General features: G+C 39.1%; 1 protein-coding gene across 1 annotated transcript in view; it reads left to right on the top strand.

The window, feature by feature from the left end:
• Positions 1–21,724, top strand: part of CDC42SE2 (CDC42 small effector 2) — a 66,624-nt gene extending 44,900 nt beyond the window's left edge. Inside the window, exons 4-6 of the mRNA XM_035310060.1 lie at positions 14,492–14,593; positions 19,223–19,340; positions 19,763–21,724. Of these exons, the coding sequence (XP_035165951.1) occupies positions 14,492–14,593; positions 19,223–19,321 (201 nt within the window). The 3' untranslated portion in view covers positions 19,322–19,340; positions 19,763–21,724. The remainder of the gene's footprint in view (positions 1–14,491; positions 14,594–19,222; positions 19,341–19,762) is intronic.
• The last annotated feature ends 1,031 nt before the right edge of the window (positions 21,725–22,755 follow it).

The following is a 22,755-nucleotide window of genomic DNA, read 5'->3' as shown; positions in this document are numbered from 1 at the left end:
AAAAGTGATACAGGAAATAAGATGAATTTGATTGTTTCTTGTGTCCTTGTAATTTTTTTTTTTTTAATGCAAAAAGACAGGCGAAACTTGTCCTTGCAAGCATGCTCTGGAATACAACTCTAAAGCCTGCTTTTACCATATAGTGTCTTGCTGCTGAAGAAAGTGTACATCAAGCAATCTGCTTTAACAAGGAGACACCTTTGAAAATATGTAAAACTTTCAGATGCCAGGTCTGCAAACTCAGTCTAAGTTCAGAGTCAAGCTGAGTCCTTTTCCCACACTGGCACACAGTAAGTTTTCTGCAAGTAATCCCTTTGCTTCAGCTCATTGGAATTTAGTAAATAATTTGCTCATGCCCAAGAAGGAATAGAATTCAACATAGGCTCTTAGCTATGTTGGCCCTGCAGGCATTGCAGGGGTGAATGCTTTTAACAATGTATTTCTTATAACCAAACTCAGCAGACGCATTTATGTTCACAAAGTGTAAGACTAGAAATGCTGCAGGATGCACGAAATGTGGTACAGTTCATGCTGTAACTGTTCCCCAGCCATACCTAAGTTTTATGTTTTGTTTATGCTTGTTCGCTTGTGTTAGTTTCTTAAATAAACACGTTCTGTGACTATACGGTCTCAGAACACAGAGGAGTGGTCTTGAAGATGAAGCCTGCAGGGAAACAAAATTGGGAAGACAGAAAGGTTTGTTTGGGTTTCTCAGTTTTTTCTTAACGATTCCAAAGAGAGAACCTTGAGAGCATTGATGATAGCATGCGTCTCTCTACTTTTTGACTTTATTAATTTTTCAGTTTGCAGCTGGAAGACAAAACCCCTTTGTGCTGTTCTTAGAGGAAAGATTTAGGTGCTTGCCCTTCAGTTTTAAAAAACATTAGATTAATAAAAAGTACTTAATGTTTATTTGAATTTCCAGTGTAATATGTTCAAATTAGCACCATAAAGCTTAAGAGATGGATGTTTAAAATTGTTTGGAATGATCTCACTTCTGAATGGTCACTTATGTGGTCACTTCTGAAGCTGTTATGTTTGGTTTTCCATAAAAGCTGCTGGTACATAAACCAAGTATACATTGTTTTTATAAGGATAAGCTTTTAAAGTTTCTGTAAAACTGTATCAACTCCCTTTTTTTCATGTGGGATTTTAACAAAGCTGCTGCAGATGATTTAGGACAAATGAAGCTGAGGGAACTGACTGAAGCTGAAGTGGCAGGATTCCCTAATACTGCTCTATCATCTTCTGGTTAGGCAGCCTTTGGGATCCTTTACTGAGGTAAAGTGTCAGTCAGTTGTTCTGTGCAGTGAGAATAGCCAGCATCACTTGGGTGAAATTCCTGCCTGGATGTCTGTCAAATGACAAAGTTTACAGACATCTTTAGGGGATCAGGACAGAGGTAAAAATCACTCAAATAGAAAAGAGCAAGGAGCAAATGCAGCGAGGACTCTAGAGAAGTAGGCTATGGGCTGGAAGTGTCAGTCATCTGGAAGGGTGAAATCTCTCTGGCTCTCTGTGTGTTCATTTCAACAGGCAGGTGAAAAGAGGGATTTTGAATGCCAAAGAGAGAGCAGGTAAGATGTGAAAGGGACCACCACAGTCTTCTCAATTTCAAAAGTGTTTCTATTGCACTGTATCTGAAGTGACAGGGTGAAGAGGCTCTGAGAAGTTCTCTGTAGGCTACCTGTAAAGTGGCTACCTGTGTTTTAATAATACCATGACATACAACTCAGATGCTTCTTGTGAAAAGTGTGACGTTTCATGTTGTTACATTTCTTCTTCTCCAAAATTATTTTGATGCAGTATGCAGTTGTTCTTACTCTAAGATGTTGAAGCTACTGAGAAATGCATTGTCCAAACTGGCTGTTGAGGACAGAGGTTATAGAAGACTACTCAAATGCTCATGGCTGTGGATCTTTGGATCTTCCCAGAACCTCGGTGAACCGCAGTGAAATGGCAAAGTGCTTGTGTGCAGGGACTGTAAGTGGAGGTGACACATTGAGACCACACAGGGAAGAAAACGAAGCTCTTGCATATCCTGTGCCTTGATTGTGGAGGTATATTTGAGTGGTGTAGTCTGGTGACACTGTGGTGTAGGGATCTCATAAAATCATCTGATACAGTAAGAATTTGGCAGTTTTCATGCTGGCTTCATCTGCTGAAACCCAGCTTTGTATTGGCATAGCTGCCGGAGTCCACTGGAGACCTGTGTGTTGGTAAAGGATATCTGGCTATGAAGCAGTGTGGTAGCCATGCGTTACCTCAGTTGTTGTTACTCTGTAATTTAGAAACAGTAGATATTTTCCTACCAACAAAATAGTGTTTGTAACTCTAGCTGATGGGAAGTTCGAGTTGCGTGCTTATCTTTTCAGGTACCACACGGTTCCATTTTCTGAAGAGGAAAGAGAAAAATATTTACCATAAATAGTCTACTCTTACTGTTATGCTCCTAGTTTGGAAATTCCCAGCCTGCGGCTCTGTAGAAAGCCTGCTTTTGTTCTGTGTGTTTATTGCTTTTTTCTCCTCTCCGTTCCCTAACTTTTGTTGTTGCTGTTACTGTTGAACTGCCAGCGATTGTAAATCTGTAGCCATTGCTGTAGCTGTTTGTTGCGCCTTGATTTTGGTAGAAGCTGACTCCTTTGTAGAACCAGGAAGCAATTGCCCTGAAATTGCCATAGTGGCATCTGGAGGACTTGGAGATCCCTGTGGTGCTTTGTGTTCCAATGCTAAGCTTCCCCTCCTGACTACTGAAGAACCATATTCTCCTAATCTGTCTTCCTTAAGATCCTGAATGCAGGCTTATTTTGGCAAGACCAGTAGATCGGGTACACTAAGAAAGCCACAATATTTCCTGGATTTTTGCAGTGCATCCAACTTTAGAGTTGGCAGTAGTAGATGAAAAGAATAGTATCAAAAAGTAAGCACAATAATAGAAATGGGACTCTTGCAGTGATAAATACAACATGGGTTGTTCAGTGCAGGTGACCTGCTAAACAAGGAGGGGTAGATTAGCCGCACAAAGAAAAACAAGGAATAGAAGTAGCAAGATTTTCTGAACAGTATAAGCAGCCACAGCTGCCTCTGAAAAATGATGTGATTTGGATCCTACTTTGAGTTTGATAGTAAATTCTGAATAATGAAAATATGTGATATTTCGTGCTTAACAAAATCTGTGGTTAATAAAATCTGTGCATCTCAGTGCAGCTAGTAGATGTGTGAGGAGCTACTGCTGCTACACCTGACTACAACTTTTCACCCAGGCTGCTTTTGGGAGAGTAGAATTTGACAAGTAAGTTAGTAATACGGGGCACTTTCTGACTTGATGAAATTTAAGTACTTAATGACTGTTTATACTCCAAGACCTGTGGAATTGTGGCATGCCTCGGCTAGACTATATACAAGTGCCCGTACATGCTTGAAATTAGTGTTTTATTTTTGACAGGAGGTTGGACAAGGCAGCAAGGACTCCTTTGCTCTTCTGGGAAAAGCAGAACACTCCTTGAAAGGACTTCATTTTTGTGTTCTTTGCAATGGGACACCGTTCTGCTGTTACCTCCCTGAACAACTGCCCTTTCATCTTTTTTGGAAATTTGCCACATGAGCGAGAAGGCACCTATGGGTGCAGGCCTTTGTGCTGCAGCTCAGTGTCAGATACTGTTTCAAATGTTGAAAGCTGAGCAGAAAGCTGTTTGGGCTCTGAGTGCAGCTCTTGATTCAAATGCTTAAGAGTTGCTGGTAGCATACACTTACAGAGGCGCTTTTATCTATGCTACACGTGGGCTCAGCATCTAAGCAATCCTAAAATACCTTCTGGACCATCCGTTGCTAAATTGTCTTGGGTGCTTGTTGTGTTGTTTTCTTTTATTTTGTGTGTAATACCATATTTTCCACATGCACTGCTGGGATCGACTTTCAAAAGCATGATTATTTTTCATGGTGTGGGTGGAACACGGGAGGCTGCTCCTGCTTCCTTTGTGTAGGCTGTAGCTCCTTTTTGCTTTGACATTGTAAGAGCGACTAAAGGCAGACTACATCGTTATGTATTTTGGGATGCGCCTGTTTGAGTGACTTACCTAAGATGATCTAGGTGAACAGGTTTCCAATGCCAACAGTCAAATCTGGGAGCTTTGCAGGAGCCCTCGCAGGAGCAGCAATTAGGTTGGCCATTGAAGCAGATTTGTGATTGCATGCTTATGAATGCCTCTCCCAGCTGCAAAACGGTACTGGAGGCTGCGTGACAGGTCTTGATGCTGATGAGGTTGGGGCGCCGTTGGAGCGGTAAGGACAACCCAGAGATCAGAGGCGAAAAATTTTGTGGCTTTGTTTGTGACTTGTGACTGCAGCACAAAGCTTCCACCCATGATTCTTACCAATAAAGACGTATCAGTGCCGTAACTCCAGAAGATCCACCTTCTCCTTGTCATGGAATTACTAGGAGTCAGGTTTGGAGGCTTTCTGACAATACCACGTGTGCCCCAATTCACTGTAACAGTCAAAGGTGGATCACAATGTGCAGTACATGCGTGCTGCTTGCGAGCACATACTGCAGTGTGTCTAGGGCCGTCGCCTTCACAGAGACAGATGTTTCAACTAGCTGCTCCAGATAAAGTGTTAGGCCTGGAAAGTGGTTGGTTTTGTATTCAGAGTGTGGCTGAGGATCCTTTATCTGGCAGGGGCTATTACCTGTTCAGAAACAATATTTCATTTTATTTTCTACTCTTACATTTTTCTGTAATGGAGTTTGGTATGTACATATGATGCAGATTTAGAAGGTCATACAGAGGTAAGTGTACATAGGAGTACAGAAGGCTTGTATGTAATGTACGTAACCTAATGCATCGTGTATGCTTCTGTATAGATGCAAATACGTGCAGACACCTGCATGCAGAGGGCATAACAAACTTGCTTAAATTAGACAGCTATCTGTAGAAATTCTCAGAGGATTTGCAAGCGTGAAATACAACTTCATACCAAAGGAATTTCAATACGCAGCATATTTAAGGACACCCGAAGCTTTTGTTTGTGTTCTGGTTGGTCGGGGTGATGCTCCTTTGGCTGAACAGGAGGGGCTTCATGTTGCAAGTCCTGACACATTTCCTCTGGAAAGCTGCAACTCTCATCGTGCCAGGTCACCTTTTAAATATTTCCTGTGTTCTTTTTGGAAATGGTCAGCAAGTGAAAGGAGAGAGGGCTTAACATGATGCATGTCTCGGTGTGTTGTTATCAGGACTCTAGGATCTGTTGTTTTAAGCGGCTATGAAAAATACACAGAGAGCTTGTATTGTGGTGTATCTTTACATCATTTGTTTAATCTACCTCTCTTTATTAATGTTCTGATTTTGATCACTGGGGAGAATATTCCACATCTGTGTTACAACAAAGTCAATTCCAGCTCACTGTGTTGGTCTATATTCTCTTTCTATCACCATCTGAACTGAGAGACTCGGTGAGCAATCTAGGTGGGAATGGACCTCTGAATGCTGTCCAGTGGGAGCCCCCACTCGGAGCAGAGCCAACTGGACCAGCTTTCTCAGGGCCATGACCAGCTGAGTTCTGGAGATCTCCCAGGACGGACATTCACATTCCTTGGGTTCCTGTTCCAGAGTTTGACCACTACCTAGCAATTTATTTATTTATTTGTTTGTTTGTTTTTAACTTTTGTCAGAATTTGCTATGTTGGAATATGAGGTCATTGCATCTGTCACTGTGCAGCTCTAAGTCTGTCTTTCTTTACCATCCCTTCACACAGTGGAAGACCAATAAAAAACACAAGCAGATGTTACTTCTTGTGGATGAACAAACCCACTCTTTCAGTCTCTCCTTGTATGCCACGTGCTGCAAAATTTTTGTCCCTCACCTGTGTCCCAGTTCTGGATGCACTCCAAAAGCTGCAGAGATAAAATTTGTTTCCAGCTGTGGGGTGGTAATAAGCACTTGTTCCAAGCAACAGCTGATATGCTGTAAGTTATGCCACCTGGCAACTGCACGAGAAGAGTGCATTTTATATGCAAAGATCTGATTTTTATTGAGATGCCACAAGCCAGTATCTTGACTGGCTTGTTCTTTGCATTATGTCCCGCTGTTCATACCGTTGATGAACGGCCTGCTGCTCTGCACTCAGACAGCAGACAGCATAGTCTGTCTAAAGATGTTGAAGAATGTTTGCTGTGGTAGAAAAGCAGTATTGTCACAGATGACTGTTGCTTTTTATTAATTACGTTAAAAAGGCATTAATCACTAAGCAATAAAAATAAACTCATTGGAAAGAAGTTGGTAACATGTGGCAGAAAAATTATAAATGTCATCTTAAAATTGTGGCAATGTGTATTTCAAAAAGGAAAGTGCTTGCTATCTGTATCAAGTAATAGATTCTCATTTACTATATCACTTAAAGTTGGTCTAAGCTTCTGGAATGAAACGAGTTCCCTTTAATGTAAGAGCTAAACACGTTTCTTGAAAGACCTATTGTCTTTCAGAGCCATTTGACCTAATCTGGCAAATTTTCCTGTTTATTTAGAAAACATAGGCTACAGTTGCCAGTTTTGTCATCTGATGACTAACACCAGTATAATATAAGAGAATATCATGTAAACAGATCAGAAAGTGCACACTTGAAAAGACAGGTGGTAAATACATTCAATTTGCTAAAGAAAACAGCCTAAACTAGTTAAAGAAATCTCTCTTTTCAATCTTTTGTCTCAATTTTCTAACTCTTCTTTAGCTAGAGCAGTCAGGCAGCATCTTGGATTTTCAAAAAACCCTATGAAAGCTGAGTGTGCTGGAGGCCTCCTGCTTACTTCTGTTGCTCAAGAACTGTCATGAAAACCGGAGCTGATTTTCTTCTTGCTTCTAGTCTGAGAGAAAGCATAGTTTCTAGGATATGTAAGCAACCAAGACTCTCTAATCTGCTAGAAAAGGCCAATAGAAGTGACTGAGAAAAATCTGTTGGTAATGGTAACAGCTTTGGAGTTCTGCAGTTGATGAAGATCAGGACATTGGTATGCTGGGCTTAGATCCTAAATGTTACTGCTTTAGAATAAATCTATCGCTGAAATACAGTGATTTGAAGGGATTGGTTGGCATTTTAACTTATTTTGCATATTATCTTAGTTAACTTCTTTGTTTTGTCTCTGTGGAAGAACTATTTTTGAACACTGAAACACTCATCAGACCTGCCTATCTAATTCTGATGGGGCAATATTAGGAACTCAGACACATCACTCAAGCCACAGCTTGTTTTGAGAAGCAGAGCCCACGCACTGCTCTCACGTGTGACCCCGCTGTGACTGGTAGGGCTGTGCTGTGCTCTTCGTGCTGGTGGACGCGGCCGTCCTGCGCACGGCCGACTATTTTGGGAGCAGAACAGCGTGTGTGTGGGAGGGCAGAAAGCCACCTCTACACGGTGATCCGATACTGCCTACTCTGAGAGAATACCTAGCTCTTCGTGTGAATTAGCTCTACCATGTGTAGGATCGTCTAGGTGGCACTGCATATGGACCCCAGTGCTTATGCTGTTGGCTCTCTCTTCAGAGCAAGTACATAGAGCAGGAGAGTTCAAAGAAGGAAAAGAAAATAGAGGACATTTTCACTCTTTCGATTTCTCCTCTAGGAGACCAAATTCCCTATCTTGAAATGTTTGACTAGCTTTGTCTCTGATTAAATCCTTTTCTTGGTTTTATATCTTAGCTTTATCTTTGGTTAGTTTTGCTTTTGAAGTTTCAGCTTAGCCCTGGAATACAAAGGTAGATACAGCTCTGTTTCAAAAGAGTTAAATAATTGAAAACTTCAATAGATCACTTTGTCTTCAGGGAGATGTTTCAAAACTTGTATCTTGATTGCTGTGGATGATCCCAGAGAGCAAATTAACAGATTAAACACTTGCTTTTTGCATTGGGTTAGCCTAAAGTTAACACTAGTATAATTGGTAACAGAAACTCACAAAAAACTATTGCCATTTGAGGGCTGCTTGTGGCAGAAGGTCAAGCACGATAGCTCTGTTCTCTAGATCTGATAGTTCCTATTTCAAAAACAGTTTAGCAAGTTGCATTCTTTCCTATCACTGTCATGATAGCCCGTCCATGCGGCGTGGGATTTCTGTGTAAACTAGCTCCTAGTCATGAGAACAAATGCACTGGTCAGGTAGAGAGGAGAACTAGCATCATGTTGCTTGCCTGTGCTTCTCATACCTACCATGGCTGTTGTGGAGGCTGTATTGGGATCTATTTTAGTTTATTTTACTTTATTTTAGTAAAGTTTGTGTCTAGGATTGTTTCATTATGGGGAAATGCATTATCTATAAATCCATTAGTGTGGCACGGATTTGAAGATGTGGGTAAAAATGATTATGGTTCATTATGTTCAAATTACCCTGCTGTTACTTAAAAGCCAAGCTCGTAAAGAGCAATAGTGGAGAGTAAATTGCTTCCTGCTGTATTAGGGGATTCCATTATAATCAGAGATGGCAGTGACGGAGCAGTCTGAAGAAATGATCCTCATGTTACGGAGACAGGTTTAAAATCTGTGCAACTTTCTAATGTCTGTGTTTTCAGTTGTCTTTTTCCTTTTAAAAGATCAAAATTTGTGGAGGTAATAAATGCAAGTGGTCATTCTCTGACCACAGAAATTCATTCTGCAAAGGAGCCCTCCAGCCTCCAGCTGGATCATTCATTTCTCTGTTCACCAGGGAAAGTTTCCCGGTAGGGAGTTAGCAAGTAAATTTATTAAATCTTGATCTTGGCTTCAAAGAGGAATTAAATGTTCTCTTCTTGCCAAGAGAGATAAGCTTATTTTATGACAGTAGTCATTTAAGAAAAGGGAAAAACTTTTTTGTTTGTTTTAGCAAGGTTCCTGAGCCTGCAAGCCACAATGAGCATTGCTGACTCAGTGCAAGCCACCCTGGCAGGTGAATGTGACCCACTCCAGCATCGTATGCTGCTAGGACATCCCACTCTAACATGGGATGTTATGAATACCTTGATTTAAGGAATTCCTTTTAAGGAATTAATTTTTCAAAAATAGTCTAACAGTAGAGGAGAAACTAACAAAGCACTGGGAAATGAATCTCAGGAAGCTGGCATTTTTACTTTGCGTCAGATGAGGCACCAGAGCATGGTGGGTTTTGTTTTTTTGGTGGGGGGGGAGAGGGGGGAGGTTGCCTGATTATGTATCAAGGCTGTTTTGAAGCTAAAAGATGTTTCTCATTTTATTCAGAAAAGAAGACGGTAAAGTGCAGGCATGATGTTGCAATGTTGCTTCTTAACAGAAGCCAAAATAACAGATTGTCATGAAGAATAATAGAGATCGTCTTGTGCAATAAGCGGAAGTGATGACAAATGTGGCCCAAGTTGTTCGTCTGCCAATAATTAGACAGAATGAAAGACGAAAAGAACTGTGTCAGGAAAAACAAAGGTGCATCACTTGCCATTTTGTATATGGATCGGTTCAGATTGTTTTGGGTATGGCCAGAGATGTGACGCACAAGATTAGACATGTAGATCAAAATGCTATTTCCTATCAAATTCAGTTTGTGTGCTACTTTTTTTGGAGCACAGGAAAATGTTAAATTACAGGAAAAAATGCCTTGATGCGTGACACATGATGCATTGTCTATCTGTGTTATGTATGCTTTGATAAAGTATGATACAGCATTTTAATTATATGAAATAAAATGTATTACATATATGTATGTTAAAGATCATATTCCAGATCTGCTCCCACAATACCACTGACAGGGCCTGAGATGGAGGCTTCTGCAGGTCAGATCAGCATAGGCTTGTGTGTTGTGCAACCCATGGAAGCACTGTGCATCACTTATATTCCACTCATATTAGGATTTGGGATTTGTATCCATTTGATACCTTCAAAAAATCTGATGTAGGTTATGCAGAACCTGCTATTCAGCCAGCTAAACAGGAGGTTTCTTTGCTCTTGGTCCCGTGTGTGTAGGCTGCTCCTTGCATTGCCTGGGCTGTCTTTCAGTGTTGTTTGGTTTGACTGCATGTGCGACTTCCAGCTTCCAGGAAGATAATTATCAGCGTGCTAAAGTTTTTGTGTGTGTGCATGGTTGTTTGTTTGAGAGGGCCTGTCATGAAGGGTAGACAGGTGTACATAACTGCAAAGGAGAAAAATTTCTGAACCTTAACTTGTGTGTGTGTGTATACACACATACAGGCAAAGAACTTGTCTAGAATTGTTGCTATACCATGAAGTGGCTTGAGTTAGAGAACTGCAGCCCAACTTCTGGACAAAATTTGGAGATAGAAAAGATCAATTCTCTTCAAACCTAAAGGAAGGAAGAATAAAAAGGAAATCTTACGTGCCTCAGCTCATCAGTGGCAATTATTCGTTTAAAAAAAAGATAAAGACCACAGTTTTGAGTTTTTAGCAGTAAGTTTTTTTCAACTATTAAAAAAGATACTTCAGTTAGGTGCTTCATAACTTTTAAACTAAAGTTTTTAAGAGTTTGCCAAAAGTTTCTAGAAACTTGCGGGGTTAATATAATTTCTTGTAAAGCAACCATTGGTGGCTTTCTCAATACTAATCTTGTACTTCAAAAGAGGTGCTACCTTATGTGGGTGTAAAGCATCACTCACAGCTTAAGAATAGAAGAGACATCAATTCTTTACTTCATTACTATGGTAACTGAATAAGAATACATACCCGTTTCAGGGTATGTAGTGTATGTGTTTAGAGCAAAGCTTCAGAGATGGGTCTTCAAACTGCTTCTGTTCCTCTCAAGCATTTAACACGCAAGGCTGCATCTCTTCTACTTTTTTTAAGATGTTTTTATTCTTTTTGTGGGGTAAAGATTACCTGGTATGTGCTTTGCAATCCAAATTGTGCAGATTTTTGTCAAAGGAACAAATTGAGCAAAGCCATTAAACGATGAAATTTCATATTCCACTTCCAGGATCCCTCTGCAAATCTTTTCCTCTCACCTCACCTCTGCTGAGCTCCTTGCTGTGCCAAGGAGCTAAACAGGGAATTGGATACACTGCGACAAGGCAAGCCAAAGCATCAAATACTGTAACTTAGATTTTAATCTTTCTTTGGCCTTTAATACAAAATCTTTTATTAACTTGACCCACGCTGAAAACAAAGATAACAGGCACTTAGCAAGTTAGTTAATCATAGTATGATTTTCCAATAAAACATCAATCCGCAGGAAACACAGAAACAGAAAATAGGGTGTCATTGCAGCTAGGTTGCCAGAGTTAGGACACGTGCATGTTAGGTCAGAAACATGTTACTTTAAAACAACCTTTTGGATGGTGTGAACATGGCACAGATGATGAAGTCCTTTGCACTAACATCATACACATCCACAGTTGTTTTATAGACGGGTTTTATAGTCAGTCAAATCTCATTATTAAAATGATTAGTGGTGTGTGTGTGTGTATATGAATGTTAATGATTTATGGTATTTTTCTGAATGCAGTTTGGGCCATGGATGACTGTAATTTGTTTTGGCTGAGCTTTATCAGCTGAGGCAGATGACCTGCACTAGAAACAAGCACAGAATAGGCTTAAACAGTACACGGAGGGAATCGAGCATAATCGTGCTATTCATTTAAGTGAAAGATGAATGTGCTGCCTCTCAGCTCCTTTCAGATTAAATACACTGAATTTACTGGGGAATCAATCTGTGTGTGCAAGCAGTGGTACTACATGTATTCTTACAGGTGCAGGGGCCCAGAAGATACAACTACTCGGTAAAATCCTGGCAAAGCTGGTCTTCATGTTGTCCTCTGTGAGAATTATGTAACCTTTCCAAGGATGCCTCCCTGCTCCTGTCTCCTGTGTTAGGTCCTTTGAAAAGAGGTGACTTCTAACAGTGCTACCCATGTCCCTTCTCTGCTCACCAGTTGGTTCAGTACTGAGGCAAAATTGAAGCATGGTAAATTTGGACTGGCAAAGTTGCTTCACAAGTATGTTCATGACCCAAGTTCGAACATTACTATACATGCAAACAGAGTGCTCCGGCAGAAAAACAACAACAAAATACCATTTTATTTGCTTTTAGAGAGAGCTGCTTTGTGGTCTGAATGGAGCAGAGCATTTAAATATTGTTCCATTGCTTCAAGGAGATCTCATCAGTGGGCATACACCAGGGTGTAGCTGGTGGCTGATGGCCTCTGATAAGAAACTTGCTTAAGATAAGAATCAGGGTTTGATGGCAGTTCACTTTAACTACTACTGGTTACTGGTTCACTAGCTGGTGATTAATGCAGAATCATTTAAAGCCATTCACACGATCCAGCACTCCTTAATGTTACTGGAATGCCTGTATGCTTTGCAACAAGTAAAAAGGGAAAATGAGTTGCCCAAAGAAAAGGTTTTGTTGTTCACCATACCCCTCCTCCCCCCCAGAAAAATTCAGAAGTTTCTGAGATTTGTTCTTGTTTGGTCTGCATCAGAGCCCAGCATTTCTAAACTCCTAAAACCAAGAGGTCATGGATGTATTGTTTCGACATGCAAATGACTGTGACTCTGGCTTTCTGGTTTTGGTTGTTTTTTTAAAGCTGAAGCTGGGTACCTATTGTAGACCTGAAGTAATTTTAAGTGTTCTAACTGGTGGAGTGCATGTGGGGCTTGTGAGACTCTTTCTGTGTCAGAGTACCAGTGTGCCACAAGCCAGCAACTTGCAATTAACACCGTTTACCCATTACACCTGGTGGGGATGGTCCTAATCCTGATGATGTTAGATCAGCAGTTCTCATCCAGTGAAAGTATAATCCTGGTGTGAGATCTCTCCCCACCAAGGTAGTCGCGCGTATCTTTACAAGCTCATGTCATGCATTATTTAAGAAGTAGTGCGCTGTGAATGTATCAGTGAGTTTGGTTTCCAGACTGAAATACTAACACAAGGGACGTGGTTGCTGGTGGGGCACTGTGATAGATTCTGTTGTGGCTGTTTGTGGCTCTGTGAAATAATACCAATGTTTTCTGTACCTGGGACATCTCGATTAATTTCTGTAACCACTTTCTCCTTGAAAGCCCTTAAAATGCATGACAATGTTTTAATAGTTAGGATTATTTTATTTGGTTGGTCTTGTCAAATTCCTTGGGAGTAGAAAATTCACCAACAGTTCTGGCATAGGTTGTTTTGCTGTTTTTATGGGAGCGTTTTACATGTTGCTCTCTGCACACTTTATGGCCCTTAATACAATACCCTTCAGGTACCCTGAAACCTCCTAACACTTGTTTTCAATAGTAGGGAAAATGTTCAGGAAAGGATTAAAAGTGTTTTGTGCTTGCTGGCTCATAACTGTGGGCTCTGATTCATGAAGATTTAATTTGTAGGTGCATTTCAGTACCACCTATCCCACTCATAAGGCATGCATGCTCATGTCTTGGGTTTGGATGGTCTTAGGATGCAACTGCAGGTTGGGAGTGGACATCCCTTTAAAATGAGAGAGACTGAATGGACTTTGAAGGAATGGGAAGCTTTTAATTGGGCTTAAGCAGTTTCTTAGCAATTGCACTGTATTTTGTTCAACATACCTCAAATGGAAATACTCGTTTTGTGCTTTGTGGATTTGTGTTTTTTAAACACAGGATACAGGCATGGGGCGGCTGCATGCTGCGTGGTTTGCTCTGCTTAATCTTGCTGGCTGTGGCCTAAGAAATGAGGACAGGCTTTTGTGTTCTTTTTTTTTTCTTTAGATGCTATATTCAGCTGGAGGCAGACAGCCAAAATAGGTTTAGTTAGAGGAAGTCCTTACTGCTTCTAACTTCTTATTTGCATATTATTACATTAAAAAGTTGCAGCTGTGACTCTGAGAAAGGGGAGGCAGAGGTTACAGCTCTTCTTGCCTTCAGCCTCACAGCACTGGAATCAGCGTACCTTTAGGGTGCAGTCTGGCATCCTGCCTCACTGTCACACCACACCCCTGCAGCTCGCACTCTGCAGCCACGCAGAGTGAAGTTATCTGAGTGTACGGGGTTCATTAAGGATACCGCTGTGACTAACCCTGATCAAGGCATTGATCTGGACATCCCCATGCAGTATATTAGAAACACTGACATAAGTTCCCATGGCGTGCAGCTAGGAAATTATGCAAGTTAGCTGCTACATCTGCTCAATTCTCTTTGATCATTAATTCTCATTTTGAATGACTAAACATCAAATTTGATGTATCACAACGTGGTTTAAATACAAATATAGTCAGAGGTTGCAGTATGAAATGTTGCTTAATAAACAGTGGAATTGGTTTAGGTTATTTACAAATATTTACAAACATTTTGTTGACCTAAATGTTTAGGAGGGGTATCAGTGATGGTCTAATCTAGATCATCCAAGCAAAAACAAAGGACTGCATTACCAGCATATTGGTTAGCCTGGGAATTTGGATTCTGCTTTGTGATTCTATGAAAATACCTTACAGCATATGAAATATCCTAAGGATAGTCAGCCTTTAACAGTTAGCATTTATGGCACATACTGTACTTGCCTTCTAAATGAATGGTTTCTTTACCTTCCTTCCAGAAAAGACGACGGCGCATTGACCGAAGCATGATCGGGGAGCCAACAAACTTTGTTCACACAGCTCACGTAGGATCAGGAGACCTATTCAGTGGAATGAATTCGGTAAGCACCTGTGGATGAAGAATATTTCATTTTAGTGTACAGGATCATTGTGTATATATATTGTATAACTAACGCAATAAAGAGTGATTCTCCACTGAGTTACAAGACTGGGGCTCTGCAGTGTAAAACTGTAGAATAAGCTGCCAGTGTCTTAATTCCAAGCCTTAGCCACTTGCATTCCAGGTTACGGAAAACCAGATAAGAAATTCCTGTGGTTATTGGCAATCCATAGCGCAGGTTGTATAAATTGTGAAGGCTGTGTGTAGAATATCTTTGAAAAATTTGTTCTGATGGTACATGTGAACTAATACAGAGCTATAGTTCGAAATATATTAGAGTACATCAGAAAAAAAAATAAAAATTTAAATGTGTCTTATAAGTCAGGCTAGATTTCTTATCTTAAATGTTTTTAAATATTTTAAATATGGTTTATGTGAAATTATAGTTTACCTTGGTTTATGGTACATAGAAATATTTTTGTGCTGCCTTGTTGAGGTTTTCTATATTCTGTAGCCCTATTTGCACGCAGAATTATTTCCAGAGCAAGTGATGATGTCACAAGCAGGGTTTGTGGCTTCCTGTAGATGATAGGAGCAAGAAGTCTTTTTTGTCTCTCTGAAAGTGAGAAACAGAGACTAAGACAGATACTGAAAATGGGCTTGTGAAGATAGATTTCTTGTTCAACTGTATTTTATATGAAACACCAATCTGTTTGTAAGGCCAACAATTGTAATCTGAGAAGAGGGTGGTATTTAGATACCAAATAAAAATATTTATTGACTTTATTAATCCCCTATAAAGGGAAAATTTGATATCAGTTGGTGGATTTTATCAGAGGGGAGGAACGACTTCTGCCAGAGGTATCAGAATGGGGAACAGAGCTGTAGAGGAAGAAGTCACTTTTAATGTAGCCAAGTGAAGTCATATGTAGTTTCAGCTATTTTGCAGCTTATTGAGTTCAGGAAAAAAAAAAAAAAAGGAAAAAAAAAAAAACTAAAAAACTTTTATAACTTGTTAGCTGTTAGGGAAATGCAAAGCTAGGAAATGACAAAAAATATACTAGGCTTTCCCTGAAACAACATAATGGTTTAGAAGTGATTTGTACTAAAACATCTGTAAGCAAGTTGAATGGGCTAACACAGCTTCAACTTGACAAAATTCAATTAAAGGTAATTATCTATTTAATGCAGTGTACTATATTAATATTTAAAACCACTGTGAATTAAAATAAGCAAGCAATCAGTTTTTCTCTTTCTTTTTATTTTAAAGCATGGCTTTTTGTTTTGTAGATGTTTGCTGTCTCCCCTGTGAGAACCCCTCTCATTCTCACAGCTGAACTGCCTCTTGGGAGGTTTGTGGTGATTGCCTGAAGCTTTTCACTCTTTCACCTCAGTCTTTCCCCCTGCTTGCCCTCACCTTTGTCTTGCATAATATTTAGTTCATCTCCAGATAGCATTTAATCATTACTTTCTCTATGTGGACTTTTTCATTTTGAACACTCATAACTGGATATCGCTTTCTCTTATTTTTTTTTCAGTTTGGATAATGTGCTGCATCAGTGACCACAGTGGTAGTTTCTGATGCCAGATAGAAGGAGACTGTATGCAAAAAATAATATTTAGAAGTACAAATCTCCATTTTTTTTTATCATTGTCTATTTTCTTGCCTCTTCCTTGGTAATTTGCTGTGATATTACATAGAGTTTCCTTGTTCATTCTTCACAGTGTAAACTCCAAGGTCATGGCAGTGTTTCAATTTTTTCTGCTGCTTAACTTTACATTATGGGAATTATACTTCTTTGTGAGCCTCTCTGTGCCATCTCTGTTCTGAATACCTTAGGAGGACCTGCAACTTCATTAGCTTTTTTCCATATAAATTTGGTTCTTCATTCACTATCTGGTCGGCACCTCTTTTCACCAGTGTTGGTACTTTATTTTATATTCTTATGCTTCTGAGTACAGCAGTGTTCAAATTACTGAAATACTTAATTTTTTTTGCCTTCTCTGTTGAGAGCTTTGCTCCATTGTCAAACGTGAACGTAAACAATAGGAATCCTCTGTGAACTCTTACTTCTCCATTTCCACCACTTTCTTACTTTTTACCTTTTTATTACATGGCAAAGTCTCCCACTTTATTTTTCTGTCTTCATTCTCCTCAGTTTAGCCATCGATTTCATGTATTCCTTCCTTTTTGTAGTTTTTCCTTGTCTTCTTTCTCAAGGACCATCTGTGCTATTTCCTTGTACTAAGAGGGAGGGGGGAAAAAACGACGGAAGGAGATTAATGAGGTAGATAAGCAGTACAGCAGATTGTATGATATTTAATTGGTGCAATCCGCTTCCCCTTCCAAAACCTTTAAATCCTTATCCTATCTAAATTAGACATAAGAGGGAAAAGAACCATGCTTTTGTATGTCATCAAAGGGAAGCAATAATGTTGTTGTGGAAAAAAAAAAAAAAAAAAAAGCAGTAGCTCAGCCTGCCTCAAAAGGAGGGTGCTTCGGAAAGAGTACCACCTTGTAAGCCCATGATTTAGATCTGCTTTTTGGTCAGTTTTGAACACTATATATGTCTCAGAGAAATATATATGTACATATTGTTTATATTATATATAAATACATACATAGATATATATAACATATATAGTTTTTAATATCCCAAATAGCCACTGAGCTGTTCATGAAGTCAAACTAAAATTTGCTGGAATCCGTTTCCCATACGTGCAACAGCCTCTGTATTTTAGACCGATAGTTCCTTATCCTCTAGCAAAAACACCTATATGTGTGATCAAACACCAGAGAGACTTTTCTAACCTTTAGAAGCAGTCATAAAATTTACACTTCAGCCTCGGAGTTCTTACTGATAGCCTCTTCTCTAAAGTTTTAAAGTGGTATAGGCAAATTGTCAGGCTGGAAGCTGACATGTCCTGGAGGTGGTTTTCTAGTTGTTTCAGCAGAAGTAGCAGGGTTTGTTCAGATTAAGTGGATTCTGTCCTTAAATTGTTCTTGGGAATACATTAATGTGTAAATTAGATATTTTCTGAAAGCAAAGAAAAAAAATGGTAACATTCAAATTCCTTTTGTTCCAATGGCTAACATGACATGCATAGTGAAGATGGTGATCAGCTTGGTGAAATGTGAACGTTTTCAGACACCACCCTATGAATGTGGTGGTTGTGCTCTTCCTCCACACTTCCTTACAGAGTTTGTAGTCACTGGTGTCAGACCTGCTAGAGTATTATCTCTGAATACTTAGCCCTGAAGAAAAATTCAGACATAGTATTGCTTTGCTGCAGCTGCTTGAATTACTTGGGGAAAGCACCAGGGTAGAAAATAGTGTGCTGCTTAAGTGCATTAAAAAAAACTCAGATCTTTTGGTAAGCACTGCAATATGCTATGCTGTTGAAGACAAAGATCCCAAAATAGACCTTTTTTCATGTTAATTTGAGAAACAGCAAACAGGAAGGAATTATGCTGCTTCGTTCTGTATGTGTGCATATGTTTTGCTTTGCTGTGGAAAAGAGTACGCTTCTTTTGCCTTTTTAGATGGGGAAAATACCATGCATGCTACTTAGACACGTTTTTCCAGTGCCGTTTTAATTCAGCTTTCTAGTGATGCTTTGAGGTCTCTGTGATGGAGCATACCTGAAGTAATTGTAAGTGGTGCCCTACAGACAGGGGGTTCTTGCTGAAAGTTCAGTTTCAGAAGATGTAGCCTTAAATACGTATTTTACCTTACGCTCATTGTGTACTTGTTTTTTATGCTCTGGGTTGCAGACAGAAAAAGGCCAAGCCTTTAAGGTTGGAGTTTTCTTCCTGCAGGCATGAGGAGAAGATTATCTTGACTTGTGCAACACAGGCAGGAAAGGTCTATGGATTCTCTTTCCTTTTGTTGACAAAAGTAATAAAAGCCATGGAGAGATGTGCACATGCCAGGGGGAATGGAAAGTTCTTATCAATCTACTGGCATCAGGCTAAAAATGCCTTAAAATAAGCTGTTTTCAGAAAAATTGGTAGGCTCAGTATGATTTAAAAAAATGAATGCCGTTAAAGGAATAATTTCAAATAAAGTGGGACATGCTTTAACGTAAATAGATACATTTACCACACACCAAAAGATCCTGTTTGCTTTAGAAAGTATTATTTTAATTACCTGAGGTTACCTGTAGACTGCAGATATTATCCAGATATTTTATAAGTTTTCTATTATATTTTTAATGTAATGGTGCTAACTTCACTGGTTTATCATACTTGGCAAAGAATGTTTTCCATATAACAAGCTAAATTACAGCTTGTCAGATGGAGCAGAGTTGGACACCAGTATGAGATGTGATGAATTTTCTTGAGTAATCAAGTGGCTCAGTGAAAGCCTGAATCAGCCAGTTTTCTTTGGGAGAGAGGAAAAACTTCTGCATCAGCACCAGTTCTTCCATCTCTCCTGCTGAGCTGCCTGCAGAACTGAATATTCCAGCAAGCCTACACTGCATATGTCCTCATGCAAAAGTAATGTAGCTTTAAAGGTAAAACTTGAAAACCAAACAAAAAAAGAAAATTGGAAGCAAGACACCATACATAGTTGACTTCTAACTGACTTTCTTGTTTTCTTTGCCCCACTTTCCCTTCTGTTTCCAGGTGAGCTCAATTCAGAACCAAATGCAGTCCAAGGGAGGCTATGGAGGTGGCATGTCTGCAAACGTTCAGATGCAGCTTGTAGATACAAAGGCAGGATAGCCTTGGGGATATCTTTCCAGTAAGTATTCCACTTTACTTTTCAGACATTGTTTTAGATTAGTAAGGAAGGATCTTTCCACATGTCATAATTAGCTCCCTATAAATAGCTGTGTTCTATATGATGCATAATTTTAAAATGCACTTCTCTTATTAAAAGATCGATATGTAAATAAGTTAATTTTTCTTTATGTAATGAACAAAAGATTGTCCTGACGGCATCAATCTGTTCTTAAGGCTACAAATCTTTGCAAGTAAAGTTAGCTGTATAGCAGATTACAGAAGTATTTTGTAATATGGTTAGAGTACCGTATTTTGCAACAATTTTTCCATTTAATTAGTCATAATATGTGTAGTGTTAAATCAATGAATAATATTGTTATGGTAGGAAAATGGTTGCTCAAAATGATCAAAACTCAGTTTAATGTGTTTTCTATGTTCCAGGTTTATGTGAGTTCCTGTATCTTCTTTCCTGTGTCCCCTCTTTTGCCTTGGTGACTGCTTTCTGTGTTCATGACGAGAGAGAATTGATGGCTAATTGTTCGCCCTTTGTGATTACTCCAGTGAAAAGTTGCTGTTCTGCTCTGATGATGCCATTTTTCAGATTGGTCCGACCGTGCCTTTCGGTGGCATGCACACATTGGCCTCTACCAGTACCATGGACATAGAGCTGTTTAGGATTATTTTTAGGTTTTGCTTGTTTGTTTTAAGGCAAATGAAAGCACCAACCTTAGCTTCCCTCATCTCTCACAAATACTAATGCACAGCATTTTGTTGCTCTTTATTCTTTAAGTCTTTTCTCCACTCACATAATTTAGAAATGAGTGAGTTTTTATTAATGTTTTTAGTCACCCATTGTTCATATCCATTTTTGAAAGGTCTTGGACCTGCAAGCACAAATGATTACTTCATACAAAATCAGCAGAGTAGATGACCGCATGCTTTGTGAGGTTGCTTTGTATGGTGGCCCGTTTGGTGCCAGAAAAAAAAAATCGCTTACTGCGGACTGATGATACTGTTGCTGGTGAAATATTTTGCTGTGGCACCAAGTAATGCCTGTTTCTGAAAAAGGACATGTAACTTAGCTGCTTCAGAGTTATGTCTTTATTTTAGTTTTTATCCAACTGGTCTTGAAATAATAAAGAGAGAGCTTGCATTCATAAGGCATTTGTTGTAAATGTTCAGTATATTTATTTTGAAAGAACTGACCTTGAGGCTGTAAACCAGTGTAGTAACGTATCTAAGTGTTGTGGAAGCGCTTTAGTCTATTTAAAAAAAAAAAAAAAAAAAAAAAAAAGCAACATGTTTGGCTGCTTCTTTTTCTTTTTACAGTTTTTCTTAATTTTAGGCTGTATGGTCACTTCCAGTAGCAGCATGTCAGACTGCCTGCAATATTAGCTGAAAAGTTTAGTAGACCTCTCTAAGTAGTTGGCAGTTTCTGTGTACTAAATATTTAGGGGCCATGGAAGTTGCTAAGAGCAACATACTAATCTGGCAGAACAGATGCCAGTGAAAACAACATACAGGGTGACTTTTTACTAAGTTGGTAAAAAGCCTTTTGCTCAGGTTCCAAAGCATGTTTCTTTCACACGTTGTGAAACTTGTATTTTAATATTGCACTGTTTTCAGATTATCTCTGTAAAAGGTCTTTTTTTCTCCTTGGTGGTTTGAAACAAGTCAATGATTTCAGTACTGGTTGAGTTACATTTTTATGCGAAAAAATCATCCTAACAAGGCATAACTGAGCCTAGTGAGATCCATTTTTATACATAAACATGCATGTGTTCATATAGATTGCTGTCATAAATTATTCTTTATTCTTTTTCCATACTTTTTCTGATTTCACATTGCAACCGCTGTCAGATTGATTTAAACATGTATGAACCTACATACTCTTCTCTCAGTTCACAAATGCCACACCAAATACAGGGCCTTGGAGGTAGTTCGCCTTCCCTGAGCTGTATTTTTGTGGTAGCTGTCAATTATCTGGTTGAATAGCTCCAGATAGGCGGGTTAGTCTTCACTGATGAAGGTACTGATTCATAACGACACAAGATCAAGGTGTTCAGTTGTCTGGGTGCATGAACACATGGCAACGCAGTGATTTTGGGGGGATCAGCGTTTCCAATGCCACTTTATCGATAAGTCTTAAATATACCATGATTAGAAAATAATTTGAATTTTGCCATCAGTAACAGAAGCTTAAATTTGCTTGCCAAAACTATCTTGCACTTGTTAAAATGTTTTCAGCTCAATAGCCAGAAAAAAAAAAGAAATTGACATATTTTTATAACAGACATACTTTTTTTGTACATTGTGTTCATTCTTGAATAAAGTCAGTTCAGTGTTGGCTTGTAGATATTAAAAGGAAAGTATTGACTTTGATTCAATAAATGTTTTCTTTCAGTTGGTGGCCTACCCTTTTCTTTTTTGTAAGTTATATTTGCATTAGAAAATCAACTGCAGCCTACAGACAAATTTCTGGTGAAAATTCTATGAAAAGTAACCTGGTAGTATGAGTAACAAGTAATGTGCAGGGCTGAGGGTTTTTTTAGTGTGTCACTTGACCCTGTTGTTTCCAAGTGGTTTAAACCATAATTTTATTAGTAGTTTTGTTTCATTGATTTAGTGTGTATAGCAAAGTTATCTTCAAGGATCTCTGAGAGGTTTCCCAATAAGAAGTAAATTGGAAGCCTTCATAAACAGGATTTCTTTCCTTTTGACTGCAGGTGGTATGTGTGTTTCTCCATTGTGACACAGATTATTTTACTCTAGTGATCAGTAGAAGGCTAACTATACACACACGATCATAATAGCATGCACGTCTGCATTAAGTATGCCAGCAAGGCACAGTATTGTCTACTCTGTGTTTGTTTTGATACATTCATTTTTTATATTTGACAACCTTAAAGTTAATTTACTTTAGCATTAATTTACTGCTTTAAATTTCATGCTGAGTTATTTTGAGGACTGATACTGAATTATCTACATCATGACAAGTTTTTGAAATTGCCAATGGAGGGGAAAAAAAAAAAAAGATAGTTCTTTTAAATGAGAGAAAGATAAAGATAAAACCATGAGATAATGATCAACTAGAAAGTTCTCTTTTTAGTTTTTGAGTATTTAAGGTTACTAGAAGCTTAGATTTTTTTTAAGCCTAGTACTGCCTACAAAGGTTTGTCTTGAAAAGTAGGTGTTTTTAATGTGTCCTCTTAAGGGAGCTGGCCTGTGCACACTTAGTCCTCGCTCAGCTGAGCTGCCTGAAGCAGTTGTATGAGTGTTCATCCCTTTTGTCTTTTTTAAATGAGAAGATGCTGCAATAACATCCAAGTTTCTGAATATAGTCCTGGGCCCAACAAGCACTGTACTCTGCAGTGTTGTGATAACCCCCCTCAAAACAACCCAAAACTCCCAAGCAAACACTACACCACCCCTTA

The sequence above is a fragment of the Oxyura jamaicensis genome, chromosome Z (assembly GCF_011077185.1).
Source record: "Oxyura jamaicensis isolate SHBP4307 breed ruddy duck chromosome Z, BPBGC_Ojam_1.0, whole genome shotgun sequence".
Lineage (NCBI taxonomy): Eukaryota > Metazoa > Chordata > Aves > Anseriformes > Anatidae > Oxyura > Oxyura jamaicensis.
Note: the sequence above shows the minus strand (reverse complement) of the source record. Positions and strands in the feature narration are given on the sequence as shown.